This window comes from Hyaena hyaena, unplaced genomic scaffold (assembly GCF_003009895.1).
Source record: "Hyaena hyaena isolate Hyena2069 unplaced genomic scaffold, ASM300989v1 scaffold_34, whole genome shotgun sequence".
In the NCBI taxonomy this organism is placed as follows: domain Eukaryota; kingdom Metazoa; phylum Chordata; class Mammalia; order Carnivora; family Hyaenidae; genus Hyaena; species Hyaena hyaena.
Window position 1 is genome coordinate 4,190,174 of NW_024080665.1, and position 18,952 is coordinate 4,209,125.

The window sequence follows — 18,952 nt, forward strand, 5'->3', positions numbered from 1 at the left end:
AAAAAAAAAAAAAAAAAAAGAAATACAAAAAAAAAAAAACTCATTAGAGTGACACCTCTAATAGGTGACAACCTATGTCTAGGAAATAAAACTAAATACAAAAATTATTTTAGACTAACAATATTCACTGTGGTATTATTTACAATTTAAAAGTGGTTACAATATAAATGTCCAATAATAGGAGAATGGTTAGGTAACCTGTGGTTTAATTATTGGACAAGATATCATCCATCCATTGAAAATATTTACAAAACATTTACAATATAAAATACTTGTTATAATGTAAGTGAAAAAGCAAAGTGCAAAACTACAGAAATTATGATTAGAGCTATGTGTTTAAAAAAACAGCAAACGATCTAGATATGGAAAAAAATTAGAAAGTAAGACGCCAAAAAGACAGTGCTGGTTACCTCTGAAGAGTGAATTATAAGCGTAGTTCTTTCTTTAATCTTCACTATAAATTTTTATAATAAAATGTTTATTTAAAGCAAACTTAAAAAACTGTTACCTCAGGCACAACAATCCACTTAGTAGGACACTTTTCTCACAAGCACAACCTCAGAGATACATTGTTCCCTCACGTGGGAGACCTACTCCATCAAAAACACAATCCCTAGCTTTTTTCCACTTAAGGCTTTTAATATTGTACTTGTTGAGCTGTTTGGGATTTGTTTGCTGTTGTTTACGAAGATAAACAAAACATTCTTCTTCCTGGGCCTCAGATATAGTCCTCTAATTCCATGCATGTAATACGATTCCACAACTCAAACGCACTTATCTTCTTATATTCTCAAATTTATCAAGAAGATTTAAAGTAAAACCAATTTGGGGCACCTGAGTGGCTCAGTCCATTAAGCATCGGACTCTGGGTTTCAGCTCAGGTCATGATCTCCTAGTTCATGGGATCAAGCCCTGTGTCAGTCTCTACACTGAGAGAGTGGGGCCTGTTTAGGATTCTCTCTCTCCCTCTCCCTTTCTCTGTACCTCCCCAACTTCCTCCCTCCCTCTCTTTCTCTCTCTCTCTCTCTCTCAAAATAAACTAAAAAAAAAAAGTAAAACCAATTTTATAAGGTTTAGAAGTTGCTGTTATGTACAAAAGGCAGCTAATTAAAAGTTGCAAATTAAATCAAATGGTACAACATATATGTATTTCTTTTATAGTTAGAAAATAACCTAGGGGCGCATGGGTGGCTCAGTCGGTTAAGCGTCCCACTGTCGGTTTCATCTCAGGTCATGATCTCACGGTTCATGGGTTCAAGCCCCACATCAGTCTCTGGGCAAGCCTGCTTGGGATTCTCTCTCTTCCTCTCTTTTCTGCCCCTCCCCTGCTCACTCACTCTCTCTCAAAATAAACAAACATTAAAAAAAAAAAATTTAAAAAATCTTCCCAAACATGTTTTTCTTTGTAGTTGGTCTATTTATTGAGGCAATAAAGCATAATAATAAGAACACAGGTTTTGGAATCAGAGAAACTAGAGTTTACACCCTGGTTCTGCAACTTCCTAGCTGTGAAAGCTTAGGCAAGTTAAACTTCCTAAACCTCAGTTCCCACCTCTATAAAACAGGGATAACAGTAATTACCTAAAGAACCATGAGGAGCACATGAAAAGCCGAATACTAAGTACCATAATAAGCAGAGTGCATATAGTAGACACAGTATACATAGCAGCTACTATAATAATCTTCATTTCTTTTGGGAGGATGAAGAAGTTCATTTCATAACTAGTTACTCAGCTTTAACCTAATCCAACATCAAGAAACAGAAAAAAGAGGCAGGTCATAAAACCATTAAGGGTCCTTGGCAGGGGCACCTGGGTGGCCAGTCGGTTGAGCGTCCAACTGCAGTTCAGGTCATGATCTCATGGTTCGTGAGTTCAAGCTCCGCGTTGCGCTCTGTGCTAAAGCTCAGAGTCTGGAGCCTGCTTTGGATTCTGCATCTCCGTCTCTCTCTGCCCCTCCCATGCTCATGCTCTGTCTCTCTCTCTCTCAAAAATAAACATTCTTTAAAAATTTTTTTAAAAAGAGTCCTTGGCAATCCTCAGTTACAGATTTAGGATGGAGCTAAGCAGTTCTTATAGTTCATACCACCTCTTCAGGCATTGCAAGCTATTCAAGAAAGGTACAACCCCATCATTCTCTTACCTTGCAGGCAACATCAACTAATCGCATCTGGATAGCTTGATTCTCTGGGAGTTTAGTGCCAATTGCAAGCAAAGTGTCCAACAGTTGGGCTAGGACTTGATGAGACTCTAGAAAGGAAGATACAAAGTTGGGTTGCACAATTTCAAAAGGTGATCACTACAGAAACTAAATTTACTTGTGTAAAGAATGTAAATTTTTGTTAGCTAGGTTCCTCTCTTTGATTCTTGATTCCCCTCAACCAAATCGAAGTTCCTAAAGGGATCATGTCTAAACCTTTGAATCCGCTACAGGACTAATTCAAGGGTTTTCACTGCCCTCAAGATAAAGTCCAAATTCCTGGGCAGGGCATACACACATACATACCAGTCCTTCCATGAGGTCTAGCTCTGCCTGCCTATCTAGCCTCATCTCTTTGAAGTCTCCTCTAGCACCCTTTTATCCAACTACTTATGATTTCATATCCCCCTATCTTTGCTCAGGCCAATCTCCTTGAATGCCTCCACCCACACCCAACTCCATTCTCAACCCCAATACCCAGGAAACACCTACTAATCTTGAAGTGCCACCTGTTAACAGACCTTTTCCTTCTTCCCCAACGAGAACTGACTACTTCCTCCTCTGTGCTTCCACTGCACCCTATACACCAGCTCTAACACTTTACTTATTTATTTTTGTATCAGACTAAACCAAGAGAATGAAAGATCCCTGAAGGCAATGATTGTGTCATTCATTTAAAAAAATTTTTTAAATGTTTTATTTATTTCTGAAAGAGAGAGAGACAGCATGAGCAGGGGAGGGTCAGAGAGAGATGGAGATACAGAATCTGAAACAGACTCCAGGCTCTGAGCTAGCTGTCAACACAGAGACCGACGCGGGGCTTGAACCCATGAACCATGAGATCATGACCTGAGCCGAAGTCGGATGCTTGATCAATTGAGCCACCCAGGCGCCCCCGTCTTATTCATTTTTGCATTCTCTGAAATGGTTACAACTCATTATATGCTCAATGAATGTTTAATGAGTAGGCAAAGACCCAAATCCAAATAAATCAATATCAATCAGCCAGATTCTCTTCTTTGTCTACATTCTCTTTTTAGTAACAAAATATGGTTCTTTTAATGCTGGCTGTATACGAGGATTTTAGGTGGCATTCAAATAATCATTTTTACATTAATAACTATGTATATACTTTCATGAACATAATAAAAATTGCAGTTACTGGGGCGCCTGGGTGGCTTAGTCGGTTAAGCGTCCGACTTTCGCTTAGGTCATGATCTCGCGGTTCGTGGGTTCGGCCCCGCGTCGGGCTCTGTGCTGACTGCCAGCTCAGAGCCTGGAGCCTGTTTCAGTCTGTGACTGCCTCTCTCTCTGACCCTCCCCTGCTCACACTGTCTCCCTCTCTCTCTCCTAGAAATAAATAAAAACCTTAAAAAAATTTTTAAAAAAAATTGCAGTTACTATCTATTGATGTCACATGACACTAATTTCCTTTTACCATTAAGTCTCTTTAAATAAGAAAAATTTGTCCACTTAAGAGAAATATTAAGTAAACCATAGTATAAATGTGAAACAAATATGTAAAAATGGTGTAAATGACATATAAAATGACTAAAGATCAGAAAACACTGGCAGGGCACCTGGCTGACTCAGATGGTAGAGCATGCAACTCTTCATATCTGGGTTGTGAGTTCGAGACCCATGTTAGGTGCAGAGATTACTTAAAAATAAAATCTTGAAAAAAAGAAAGCAAAACACAACACTTGAGGTGGACACTTGAGTGGCTCAGTCTGTTAAGCATCCAACTCTTAATTTTGGCTCAGGTCATGATCTCGCAGTTGTGAGATCCAGTCTCGCTTCAGCTCTCCACTGGGTATGGAGCCTGCTTAAGATTCCTTCCCTCCCTCTGGCCCTCTCCCCGACTTGCACAAAAAGGGAGGGAGGGAGGGAGGGAGGGAGGAAGGAAGGAAGGAAGGAAAGAAGGGAGGCAGGGAGGGAGGACAGACACTGGATCTATAACCTCTTAGTAAGACTTCTGGTTAAATATAATAGATTGAACATATCTTTTATTATTCTTTCCTAAAACCTCATTAATATGAGTAAAGAAATTAAAAAGATATAAAGACACACATACAAAACCCCAGGCAAATAAAGATAACTACACAAGAAAAGTCAAATTTTTCGGAGATGGAAAGCATCAAAGATGAAAAATCTTTAGCAAATGGAGAAACTTAACTGTACATGCCTACTGAGGGGGATATCACTATAAAGGAAATACATTCTAGCTACATCACCCTAAAAAATTAGGAGATTTAAAGCAATAACCACAACACACAAATAAAAATGGGAATAAGGCAGGAATTTCTCTGAGGTCTCTGTAAGAAGCAGGTGGACCTCTGCCTTCCTCTCTATCCTACACAGCCAAGTGACCACTGAAATGGGAAGTTTATTCCATATAGAAATAAGACCAGAAAGGAAAGCAAGTGAGGACTGGGGAGAAGACATAGTGAAGAGGAGATTAAGTGATAGTAACACACTGATAAATAAGACATTCCTCTCCCCCTCCCTAACCCCCTTCAGCAGCCTCGGCATCAAAATCATGGAATCTCTCTGTCCTCCTAGCAGAAAACAGGAGACTCACGAACTCTAGGTCATCCTAGAGCAGAGGCTACCAATTGACCAGCCCTGTCCCTTCACACAGAACTACCAATCAGCTTTTCAGTGCCTGGTCTTAAATTTAAATGCAAAACCAAAGATCATCAAGAAGTCTCCAATATCAAAGAGGCCACAAAGAAAAAAGATGGTACTTAGAGAAGATAGAAAAGATGTGAAGAAATATCCAGCACTACCCCACCACCCTCTAAATTATTTGTACATAAGCCTTTTTAAGCTTAATTCTTGCTTCTGATAAATCATAAATCTAATCTAAATCTTAAACTCTAGTCTGTCTTCTGAGTTCCAGACCTACACTGTAACCGCAGGTTGTAATTATCTTCACATAGATAATAAGTAAACCTTCAACAACTCTTCCCTAAACAATCTAGTTCATGAAACCGAATTCCTCAGAGCTACCAAATTATCTTCCTAAAACCAGACTTCATTCCCTCATGCCCTTGCCCCCAAAAACATTATATACATGGTTCCCAGTACCTACAAAAGTGACATTCAAAATCCTCAGCACTCAGGACTACCTACCCTCAGGCTTCTAAACATTTTACCCGTTTTTCATCCTAAAGCCCTCCACCCCCTGCTTATCTCTCATGAAACAATTTAGAAACTTACTCTGCAAGTATCTCATATTTTCCCAGTTCTCTACCTTTTATCATCATGTTCTTTCTTCTTGGTACAACCCTTCCCCATCCCTGCCTTTCCAAACATACCTCTTCATTAAGCCTTTCTGGACCCTACCAGTCAGCACTCGCCTCACCCTCTCTTCTGCTCCCACACTATTCTGATTAAACCTCCTCTACAGCAAGCTTTGTGTATTCATTGCTGGTATGATATGTACTAGAGACGCAGAGATACCTGACACCCTCAAAGTGCCTAGTCCCGTGTGTGACAAGGAGTTGCAGAGCTCATGCGTAAGATGGAATGAAATGAAAGGCTTCTGGTCCAGACGGTGGCCCACACTCTTGGATTTGAAAGCACACACTAGACTGATAATCTAAAAGACTCTTACCTAATTCTAGTTTGTGGCTTAGACCAGGTGACTTCAGCAGTCACTTTACCTCCCTGGAGTTCATGCAGCAATGAAATAAAAGGCTTGAACCAGATCTCTATTGTCCCTTCCATTCTATCTTCTACTATGAATCTAGGCAGGCGAGGAACTGGAAAGCAGGAGAAGACCTAGATCAAATCTCTTCGAGACAATTAAGTAAGAAACATTAGACTATTTAACAAAAAGTAAAACAGCTATTTCCATGTTTACCACATAATTTGAGTTGCTCTCTCTTTTTTTTTTTTTTAATGTTTATTTTTGAAAGAGAGACCGAGCGGGGGAGGGGCAGAGAGAGCAGGGGACACAGAATCCAAAGCAGGCTCCAGGCTCTGAACTCAGCTACCAATCCAGAGCCTGATGCAGGGCTTGAACCCACAAACTGCCCATAGCCTGATGTGTGGCTCTAACCCACAAACCATGAGATCATGATCTGAGCTGAAGCTGGACCCTTAACTGACTGAGCTACTCAGGTGCCCCTGAGTCTAAGGATAGGATGAGGTTTGCATTCAGATTAACCCTCTCTTATAATGTTTCTATTTTAGAGGTAAAGTGTTTCAGTTAAACCATGGTCTACAAGAAAGATCACTGCACTTAAGTTCTCAGTTCTGCAACTCTTGGCTAAATGAACTCATTTCAACTCACTTTATCTCTCTGGGACTTCAGTTTCTACCTGCAAAATGAAGGAATCTATACAAGATCTCTATAAGGCCATTTATAGCTCAATAAGTATATGACTCTATAAAATCCCTAATCTTAAAGTGTGAAATTCTTATAGGTATATAGCTAAATTCTATAAGAACTTTCCCTGGGGGAAAAAAGGATACTTTGATACTGAGGCAATGTAATTGTTTTGTGCTTTTAAAAGAAATGGATTTTTTTAACCACTATCTACAAGAGCAAAAAATTAGAAACATGGTACTGTAACTGTTGGTATTTAATCAATACCTTAAATATTATGAAGATGATATAGAAACATGGGACAAAATGTATGAAATGTTGAGTATAATAAAACACAAATTAAGTACAATCATATAAAATGTATGTAAATAAAAGATAATATGTAAAACATTTTACAGGAGTATTTTTTAAATGTTTTCTTTATTGTCATTATATTAGCATTTCATTAAAACACATTCTCATCTGGAAATAACATTTTTTTAAGGTATAGTCTTTGTTTTCTGTGAATTAAAAGTCTTGGGTCAAAATTCAATACAAGTAAAATTTTAGTATGAAGTTCCTTTTTTTTTAATGGTTATGTTTTGAGAGAGATACAGAGCGTGATCTGGGGAAAGACAGAGAGAGAGGGAAACACAGGTTCCAAAGCAAGCTCCAGGCTCTGAGCTGTCAGCACAGAGTCCAACACAGGCTTGAACTCACGAATTGTGAGATCATGACCTCAGCTGAAGTCAGAACTTAACCAACTGAGCCACCCAGGCACCCCAGTATGAAGTTATTTCTAACAAAATTTTAAACATTCTCAACTTCAGCCAATGGGCCACATATGTAAGACACTTGTTATAATTAAACATTGTTCAATAAATGAATTTAGGTGGTCTTTGAATTCACTGGCCCTTTATTACTCTCATAACCTCTCACATTTATAAACTAAATGTTGATATTTAAAATCATATTTATCTAAATATGTATACGCAAAAGTGAAATAAAACTATTCTTTGAAACTATGATCAATTCAAACAAAATTAAAATATTTTCAGAAAACAGCAGCAAAGGGTTCCTTTGTATTTAATTTAAAAATAAATATTAAGGCATGTAAGGCAATGACTCTATAACAGAATCTTATGCACAAATAAAACTGGATAATCAAAAAAAATTTTAAGGTGAAATAGTTTTCCATTTCACCTAAATGCGCAGAATAATTTTAGTGGGCAACATGAGAAGCGAACATGAAGCAATAACATGTGAGACCTAGAGGTCACTTTTCTAGGAACTGAAGTATGAGAGACCACACGACCAGGACCGCACCTTTCATGGTTTGAATTAGTACAGTCAACAGAACATCACACACATACAAAACATCATCTTATCACATACAATGTAACCGTGAACAAGTTAGTTAACTTCCCTGAGCTTCAGTTTCCCTACCTAAAATATAAAGACAATAACATCTATCTTCCATCATATGTAACCTACCTTAAGTAAAAGTCAATAAATGACAGCTATTAAGAGACAAAACTGTATTTTATCTCTATATATGTAAATATATATGCATGTCTTATTGAATCATCCTCAAATTTTCTTTTTTTAATTTTTTAATGTTTTATTTATTTCTGAAAGAGAGTGAGAGAGAGAGAGACAGCATGAGCAGGGGAGGGTCAGAGAGAGAGGGAGACACAGAATCTGAAACAGGCTCCAGGCTCTGAGCTGTCAGCACAGAGCCCGACGCGGGGCCTGAACCCATGAACCGAGAGATCATGACCTGAGCCGAAGTCAGACGCTTAACTGACTGAGCCATCCAGGTGTCCCTCAAATTTCTTTTTTTTTAACTTTTTTTTGTTTTAGTTTATTTTTGAGAGCGCAACCAAGAGAGAGAGAGCAGGGGAGAGGTAGAGAGAGAGAGAGAGGGGATCCCAAGCAGGCTCTGCACTATGACAGAGCCCAACGCAGGGCTTGAGCCCACATGTGAGATCACGACCCAAGTTGAAACCAAGAATCGGGGTGCTCCACCAAGGAGCCCAAATTCCTTTTCATTAACAACCAACACAAGAAAACCTCATCCTAAATTCTATACAAACAGAACTAAAGGCTTCTGCACTGATTATATAGCTTTTAAACTGCAACTTACTTTCATTCTGCAGGATGTTAATGGCATCATCCATAATGCAGTCTGGTGAAAATCCTGCAGTCTTCGATAATAAACCCAACAACGATGCAATTTTCAGTCTTACAGATGGATCATTCTCCTGGAACAAAAGCAGCTGTTGTTAACCTTGATACTCTAGTCTCAGCTAACCAACAGACAGGAACGTGGGAAACTAACACCTCAAAAGAGATTCAATGATCCAAGTATCCTAAAGCTTTATTTCTGAAAATTAACTTTATAAACTTCAGGTGAGAGAGCTTTTCTCAAAACACTATGTTACACCTAAATACTGTAAAGTGAATAGGGATTTTTTTATGCCCTCCTGATATCATTACCTTCCCACCAGAAACATGCTTTTGGGACTAAAAGTGCCCTTCCTCCACTGTGCAGCAACATCAGACATGAAGTACAACAACTTACACCACCACTCCCGCCAGCACTGGGTACCCAGTGGTGCCAGCACCACTGCTCTCAGAGGCCCTGAAACCTGGGTGCTGCAGCCACTGCTGCATCAAAGAGAATCTCTCACCCTACCTGCTCTTTTGAACCTCCAGATCCTGATTAGAAGTCTGAGGCAGGTCAATCTAATTGTCGGGGTCTAGGATTTGTGCCTGGGCCCCAGGTGCAAGACAGACTAAGAAATTAGCCTGGCCCTTTTAGCCACGATACTGGGAGGTGGTCTCTAACCTGCACCGGGATTTCTACAGTGAGCAATTTCCCCCCAAAGTCAAAAAGAAACATGTCTTTTTGTTCATTACATAGCACAATATGTGGCACTATGGAGATGTGTGTGTGTGTGTACGTATATATACACACACATATATATGTATTGAACATATATAAATGTGAAATGGGGACAAAAAGTACCTCACCAATGGTAAAATTAGGTCATCATGTTTCTATACCAAAGACAAAATTACTTAAATGTACGCTCAAAAGGTGAAGTGCCTTCTAGATATGACCGACTTCCCACCTCCCATCTACAGTTTCTAAGGAAGTGACAAGGCACAACAAGGAGGTCTGAAGTGGGAGAAGCAACAGGCATGGAGTCAGAGGATCTAGAATCCTGGCATGTCACTTACCATGGATATAACCTTGGGAAAGTCGTTTTCTTGGGAACTTAACCGTGGGGAAGAGAAAGGAATTTGGAACTGGCCAAATCTAAGTCTGAAACCTTGACAAATAAGCTCTGTCTTGAACAGGCTAATTAACCTCTCTAAGGCTTGCCTGTGAACAACCTCAGAAGGCACCCAAAGGAAATGACTAGCACAGGAGTGACACAGAGGAGGCAGTCAGATATTGGTGTCCTGCCTTCCTCTCCCCGACCATCAATCCTTCATGTGGAGAGTAATAAGACCTGAACTGAACCTCTGTGAATATGGTACTCACAGAGGTACCATGAAGAGCAAGTAAAAACCCATGAAAGTTATGACCTGAGATGAAATCAAGAATCGACACTCAACCGACTGGGCCACCCAGAGGCCCCAATGCAATGTGTGAATTTTGCTTCAAACCAACCAACTATACCAAGTCTTCTTTAAGACAATCAATGAAAGCAACATGAACTAGGCATTTGCTGCTATTAAGGATTACTAAGTGTGATTTTTTTTAAGCCCTAAAAGAAGTCCTTATTTGTTAAACATAGAAAATTAAGTATTTACAGGTGAAATGATATGCTGCTTGGGATTTGCCCTACCTCAAAAAAGTTGGGGTAAATGCATCAAAACAAGAACTGCAAAATGTTGATAAGTATTGAAGCTGGATGAAAATGATCTGAAGGCTCATTTTATTATCTCTCCTTTTGTGTATGTTTGTGGAGTTACCAAACCAAACTTAACTTCTTGGAAAAACCACAGGAAAGTTCTATATTCTACCTAAAATGCTAATTAATTTATTCATTCAACATACATACAACAGGTGCCTGCTTTGTGCCAAACGTCATTCCAGCTACTGGGGACACAATGGTGAATAAAGCAGAAGCAATTCCTGCTCTCACAGATCTTATATTCAAATAGATAAGATCTTATATTCAAATAAGATAAGCCTGGCAAAAGAAAATATATCCCACTCTGAGGACACAACTTTTGAGAGGACACTTAACTGAGTCAGAGTCATAGGAAAATTTAAGGGAGAAGCATTCCAGGCAGAAGAAAGTTACAAACCCAAAATATGGGAAATTCTAAAATACCTTATATAAAATTCTAGAAAAATGCATACAAAACTGTTTGCATTGATTCTCTGCAGAGTGATCTCTGAAGAGTACATTTTGTTTATTAGCTGATTTTGGGGGGCAAATCTCATTCTTTTATACACTTCCACAGTATTTGAATTTGTTATAATAAATATCGCCAATGCAATTTTTAGAAAGAGTGTACATTTTTAAATCTATATAAATATATGCAACCCTTCAAAAACTCACAGTCTTCTACACAAAAGAAACCTGAGCTGCTTAGCCTGCCACAAAGGCCCCCAAGACAAGCCACTATGTCAGCTCCCACACGTCCCTACCAGTGATCCCATGCCGCTTCAGCTTCTGTACTTCCACTTAGATGGTTCTTCTACCTAGAATGCTTTCCCTTTCTCCCACACCCACTCACTCCTGTCCCGTAGATGTATTAACTCCAGGAAGTCATCTCTGATCCCTGAACTGGACATGGAAGCCCTTCCTCTTGGACAACCCCAGGACCTTGGTCCAACCCTTTATCATGCCCTTCACTATAGTGCACTGTACTGCGATTGTGTCTTTCCCCAACTGGCCTGTGAGCCACTACAGTGACTAGCAAAATGCCAAGAAAGCCCTATGTACATTCTAATAAAAATAAAAGGAAGAATGGAAGAAAAGGAAGAACCACGTGTTTTCCTTAATTCACTCAGTAAATGATTCATTTACTCTGTGTTCACCATGGATTCCCTGCACACGAGGAGCCACCCTGTACCAGTCCATGGGGATACACTGTTCTCTCAGAAAAGTTTAATGGGCAAGGTAGACATTTATCAAGTAATGTCCATTTTTTTTCTAATGGTTTATTTGTTTCTGAGAGAGAGATTGCATGAGCAGAGGAGGGTCAGAGACAGAGGGAGACACAGAATCTGAGGCAGGCTCCAGGCTCTGAGCTAGCTGTCAGCACAGAGCCAGACACGGAACTCGAACCCAGAACCGTGAGATCATGACCTGAGCCGAAGTCAGACGCTTAACCGACTGAGCCACCCAGGCATTCCAAGTAATGTCCATTTAATAACTACAAAGTAGCAAAGCAAAAATACAGAGTTCTCTGAAAGCATATAACATATCAGACATGACTTTCAAATAACTCTACATATTATAGTCAAAGAGATGCTGATCTAATTTGAGGCAGTGGGAATAGAATGAATCAATGTCCTTAGTCACGAAAGAATATCACAACTTCCAGAACTGAAAAAAAAAAAGCCCAATGTGGCTAAAATGTACACTGACATGAGATGAGGCTAAAGAAACAAACAGGTATTGCATCTCTTTTGAGAATTATGGCAAGTATCTCTGATAGTGCCTACCATGCAGCAGGAATTTAACACACATTTGTTCACTGTTGAAAAAAAGAAATGGATAATCTTTTCCGAAGAGCAAGAAAAATCCTTCGATGAACCATAAACAGGAGAATGACATTAACATATCTGAATATTTGAAATATCGATCCGGCCTCAATGTAATGATTGGATTGGAAGGGGCAAAAGTAGATGGCAAAATACTTTTAATTTGTCTAAGTCCAGCAAAAGACTCCCACTTCTGTTAAGGGCAAGGCTAGAGAATTCAGATCCATCTTTCTGCTGAGGAAAACTAGAAAGTACTTGGATGTCAAAAAAGTGTGTGTGTACATACAGATATATGTATGTGTGTATACATATAAAGTGTGGGTATGTGTATACATGTGTGTATTTGACAGTATTAGAAAACTAGAAGATAAATGAATAATTAAAGAAGAATCATGCAAGGAAAGAACCCAGAAGGGCTCGCCTGGAGTGTGGGGCTGCTTTTTCTTCAGGCTTCTGCCAATCAGGGGGATGAGGGGATAGAGAAATGAGTGGCAAAGTAAACAGAGCTTCTGACAGCCAGGTGAGGCCAGGGGCGCAATGGCTAGAGTGTAAGGCTAAGGGCAGGAGAGGGAAAAGGGGCAGCCTGATTAATCCCATCATTTTGGATCAGGGCTCCAAAAGGCTACAAGAGCATGAGTCAGAGTAAATAAAAACACACAGACTTCAGAAGGGACTGCAGCTTAGTTCTGAATAATTTATTTCCTGAAAGGAGAATGTTTTCTTGGATTTCTAGGTAGAAACAAATAGTCTCTGGATTAAAATAAGTCTTCCTGGGGCCCTGGGTGGCTTAGCCAATTGAGTGTCCAATTCTTGCTTTCAGCTCAAGTCATGATCCCAGGGTCTTGGGATGAAGCCACATGTGAGGCTCCCTTGGGATTCTCTCTCCCTCTCCCTCTGCCCCTCTACCCCACTCTCTCTCTAAAATAAAAATTTTTTAAATAAAATAAGTCATCCTAAGCCTTAAATTATTTTTAAAAACAATTGTGGAAATACATTGCCTAATAAGAAATAAAGCATGCTAGCAGATCAGATAACATGAAGAGAAATGAGAAGACATAGCCACAGGGATCTATTTACTGGAGTTATCAGACACAGATTTTCAAATAATTCTGCTCAGGTCTCCTGGGTGACTCAGTCGGTTGAGTGTCTGACTCTTGACTTCAGCACAGGTCATGAGATTGAAGCCCACAGCAGGACATGGAGCCTGCTTGGGATTATTTCTCTCCCTCCCCTTCTGCCCCTCCCTCCCTCTGTCCCTCTTCCTCTCTCTAAACACTAAATAAATAAAATAATTCTGCTTATGGGAAAAATCAACAAAACTAAAAGAGAGGTAGCCTATGGAATAGGAAAAGATGACATACCTGATAAAGCGCTTAAAATCTATAAAGAACTTATCAAACTCAACACCCAAAAAACAAATAAGTCAGTTAAGAAATAAGCACAAGTGGGGTGCCTGGGTGGCTCAGTCGGTTAAGCATCCGACTTCGGCTCAGGTCATGATCTCACAGCTCGTGGGTTCGAGCCCCGCGTCAGGCTCTGTGCTGACAGCCAGCTCAGAGCCTGGAGCCTGTTTCAGATTCTGTATCTTCCTCGATCTCTGACCCTCTCCTGCTCAGGCTGTCTCTCTCTCAGAAATAAATAAAACATAAAAAAAAAAAAAAAGAAAAGAGTAGAAGAGACGGATAGACATTTTTCCACAGAAGACATCCAGATGGCTAACAGACACATGAAAAGATGCTCAAAATCACTCATCATCAAAAAGATACAAATCAAAACCACAATGAGATACCACTTCACACCTGTCAGAATGGCTAACATCAACAACTCAGGCAACAACAGATGTTGGCAAGGATGTGGAGAAAGGGGAACCCTCATGCACTGTTCATTGGAATGCAAACTGGTGCAGCCACCATGGAAAACAGTACAGAGGTTCCGCAAAAAGTTAAAAATAGAACTACCCTATGATCCAGCAGCTGCACTACTAGGTATTTACCCAAAGGATACAAAAATACAGATTCCAAGGGGGACATGCACCCCAATGTTTATAGCAGCATTATTAACAACAGCCAAACTATGGAGAGAGCCCAAATGTCCACTGGCTGATAAATGGATAAAGAAGATGTGGTATATATACATAATGGAATATTTCTCAGCCATTAGAAAGAATGAAATCTTGCCATTTGTAACAACATGGATGGAGCTAGGGTGTATTATGCTGAGCAAAATAAGTCAGAGAAAAACAAATACCATATGATTTCTCTCATATATGGAATTTAAGAAATAAAACACATGAACATATGGGAGAGGGGAAAAAAGAATGGGAAACAAACCGTAAGAGACTCTTAATGACAGAAAACAAACTAAGAGCTGATGGAGGAAAGCCGGTGGGGGATGGGCTAGATGCGCGATGGACATTAAGGAGGGCACTTGTTAGGATGAGCGCTGGGTGTTGTATGTAAGTGATGAGCCACTGAATTCTACTCCTGAAGCTAATATTGCACTGTATGTAACTAGAATTTAAATAAAATTTTGAAAAAAAAATAATTCCACTTATTTTGTTAAAAACATAATTTTATTTTGATAAAAACATTATTTATTATGATAAAAAGAAAACTGAGAATTTTACCAGAGAACTAGAATTTCAAAAAGAAAGGAAATTATACAATAGCTATCAAAATAACACCAGCATTCTTCATAGAACTAGAACAAACAATCCTAAAACTTGTATGGAACCAGTAAAGACCCTGAATACCCAAAGCAATCTGGAAAAAGAAAACCAAAGCTGGAGGCATCACACTCCAGGACTTCGAGACATATTGCAAAGCTATAATCATCAAAACAGTATGGTACTGGCACAAAAACAGACACTCAGATCGGTGGAACAGAATACTCAGAATGGACCCACAAATGTATGGCCAACTAATCTCTGACAAAGCAGAAAAGAATATCTAATGGAATAAAGACAGTCTCTTCGGCAAGTGGTGCTGGGAAAACTGGACAGCGACATGCAAACAAATGAACCAGGACCACTTTCTTACACCACAAACAAAGATTAACTCAAAATGGATGAAAGTCCTAATTGTAAGACAGGAAGCCATCAAAATCCTAGAAGAAAAAGCAGGCCAAAACCTCTCTGATCTAGGCTGCAGCAGCTTTTACCCAACATGTCTCTAGAGGCAAGGGAAACTAAAGCAAAAGTGAACTATTGGGACCTTGTCAAAATAAAAACCTTCTGCACAGCAAAGAAAACAATCAGCAAAACTAAAAGGCGATCGATGGAATGGAAGAAGATATTCGCAAATGACATATCAGATAAAGGGTTAGTATCCAAAATCTATAAAGAATTTATCAAACTCAACACCCAAAAAACAAAGAATCCACTAAAGAAATAGGCAAAAGACATGAACAGACACTTCTCTGAAGAAGACATCCAGCTGGCCAACCAACACATGTAAAGATGCTCAGCCTCACTCCACATCAGAAAGATACAAATCAAAACCACAATGAGATACCACCTCACAGCCGTCAGAATGGCTAACATGAACAACTCAGGCAACAACAGATGTTGGTGAGGATGCAGAGAAAGAAGATCTCTTTTGCACTCTTTTGTACAGCCACTCTGGAAAACAGTGTGGAGGTTCCTCAAAAAATTAAAAATAGAACCACCCTACAACCCAGCCATTGCACTACTAGGTATTTATCCAAGGGATACAGGTGTGCTGTTTCAAAGGGGCACATGCACTCCAATGTTTATAGCAGCACTATCGACAATAGCCAAAAAAGTATAGAAAGAGCCCAAATGTCCAACAGACGAATCGATAAAGAAGATGTTGTTTATATACAATGGAGTATTACTTGGCAATCAAAAAGAATGAAATCTTGTCATTTGCAACTACATGGATGGAACTGGAGGATATTATGCTAAGTGAAATGAATAGGGTAGAGTAGGGAAATTAGGAGGGTAATACTGGAGGGTATTATGGTAAGTGAAATTAGTCATTCAGAGAGAGATCTATATCATATGACTTAACTCATATGAGGAATTTAAGAAACAAAACAGATGAACATAAGGAAAGGAAAACAAAAATAATTTAAAAACAGGGAGAGGGACAAAACATAAAAGACTCTTAAACATAAAGAACAAACAGAAGGTTGCTGGAAGGAGGGATGGGCTAAATGGGTAAGGAATCTACTCCTGAAATCATTGTTGCACCATATGCTAACTAATTTGGATGTAAATTAAACAATAAATAAATTTTTAAAAAAAAGAAATTATAGAAATGACAAAAAGCAATAAATGAAATTAAGAACAAATGGACAGGTTAGCAGGAGACTAGACAAGGTGAAAAGAGAATTAGTGAACAGATGATAGGTCCAGAATGAAGCACAAGAAGACGAATGAAAACTCAGACGAGAAGATAACAGAATAAAATGAGATGTCTGGGGCATCTGGGTGGCTTAGTCCAACTCTTGATTTCAGCTCAAGTCATGATCTACTGGTTCATGAGGACTGAGGCCCACACCAGGGTCTGCGCTCTCTCCATCTCTTTCTCTCTCTCTCTCTTCCTCCCTCCCTCTCTGCCCTCAGTCTATCTCTCCCTCAAAATAAATAAACTTAAAAAATAAATAAGTAGAAATAAATTCTGCAAGAATGGAAGTAAAAGAAAACCCTTCCATACAAAAAACACAAAGAAGTGTCATCAGTAAACTTACAAAAAATGGAAATATCAGGGGGTATTCTTCACTCAAAAGGAAAATAATCTCAGATGAAGTCACCGATGCAAGAAAGAAAGAAAAGCAATGATAAATACTTCTGAGCAGATGACAACTATGTAAGTAAATGTGAATGAATATCGCTTGTATAAAATAAGATTGTCTTACAGAGTGAAAAATGGAAAAATAAAATATACAATTACACTCTCATGTAAGTCAGGAAGATGGATAAAAGGAGATAAGTCCTCACGCTGTCCAAAATGGTAGCTGTGCCATATAACTAACATTTGACTTTGATAAGTCAAGAATTCATATTGTATTGTACTTCAATAAAAATAAATTTTTAAAAATTTCACTTCAAATTAAAAAATATTCATGTTGTAATATCTAGGTTAACCAGTAAAAAAGTATAAAAGAATGTATAATTCCCAAGCTAATAAAGAGGAGTGGTGGAAAGAATTTTAAAAAATTAATTCAAAAGATGGCAAGAGGGGCACCTGGGTGGCTCAGTCAGTTAAACGTCCACCTTCATCTCAGATCATGATCTCAAGGTTCGTGGGTTCAAAGCCCACGTCAGGCTCTGTGCTGACTGACAGCTCAAAGCCTGGAGCCTGCTTCTAATTCTGTGTCTCCCTCTCTCTCTCTGCCCCTCCCCCGCTCTCTGTCTCTGTCTCCTATATAAAACATTAAAAAAATTTTTTTTAATAAAAAAAACAAAAGATGGCAAGAAACAAGGGAAAAAGAACATTAAACAGGAAAGACAAATAGAAGGCATTTTTTTAACATTTTATTTTTTTTTAATGTTTACTCATTTTTGAGAGAGGGAGAGACAGAGTGTGAGCAGCGGAAGGGGCAGACAGAGAGGGAGACAGAATCTGAAGCAGGCTCCAGGCTCTGAGCTGTCAGCACAGAGCCCAACATGGGGCTCAAACTCACAGACTGCAAGATCATGACTTGAACTGAAGTCAGACACTTAACTGACTGAGCCTCCCAGATGCCCCACAGATAGAAAGCATTTAATAAAGAGGGTAGATTTTAAACCTACACACAATAATTACATTAAATGTAATGAACTAAATGATCAATTTAAAAATTGTAAACATTTTTTAAAAACTAACTATATGTTAGAACTCCCCTATGACCCAGCAATAACACTGCTAGGAATTTTCCCAAGGGATATAGGAGTGCTGATGCATAGGGGCACACGTACTCCAATGTTCATAGCAGCACTCTCAACAATAGCCAAATCATGGAAAGAGCCTAAGTGTCCATCAACTGACGAATGGATCAAGATGTGGTTTATCTATACGATGGAATACTACATGGCAGTGAGAAAGAATGAAATCTGGCCATGTGTAGCAACATGGATGGAACTTGAGGATGTTATGCTGAGCGAAATAAGTCAGGAAGAGAAGAACAGATACCGTATGTTTGCACACATAGGTGGATTAGGAGGAACTTAATGGAGGACCATGGGGGAGAAGGGGAAAAATCATTGGGGAAAGGGAGGGAGGCAAACCATGAGAGACTCCTGAATGCTGAGAACAAACTGAGGGCTGATGTGGGTGGGGGAGAGGGGAAAGGGGGTGATGGGCATGGAGGAGGGCACTTGTGGAGATGAGCATTGGATGTTATATGGAAACCAACTTGACAATAAACTATTAAAAAAAAAAACTATGTTGTTCATAGATCATATCTAAAATATATTTTTATGTATATATAAAAAACATACAGTTTTTATCTAAGAACTATAAAAGATGAAAATAAAAGATAGAAATAAAAGATAAAAAATAAAAGATAAAATAAAAGATAGTTTGTTGGTATACCATGCAAACTATAACCAAAAGATAGCTGGTATCATTTTACTAATATTAAACAAAGCCATTATTTGCTGATACGATTACCTGTAAAAAATTCAAAATAATCTACATATAATGTATTAAAATTGTTAAATGTGCTTAACAAGATTTTAGATATAAAAGTTAGTAAAC

General features: G+C 38.9%; 1 protein-coding gene across 2 annotated transcripts in view; it reads right to left on the bottom strand.

Moving 5' to 3' along the window:
- INTS4 (integrator complex subunit 4) overlaps nt 1–18,952 on the bottom strand; it is a 120,257-nt gene that overhangs the window by 89,539 nt on the left and 11,766 nt on the right. For both annotated transcript variants that reach the window (XM_039228713.1, XM_039228714.1), the window contains exons 3-4: nt 8,661–8,778; nt 2,143–2,249 (exon numbers count right to left, since the gene is read on the bottom strand). In XM_039228713.1, coding sequence (XP_039084644.1) covers nt 2,143–2,249; nt 8,661–8,778 — 225 coding nt within the window. The remainder of the gene's footprint in view (nt 1–2,142; nt 2,250–8,660; nt 8,779–18,952) is intronic.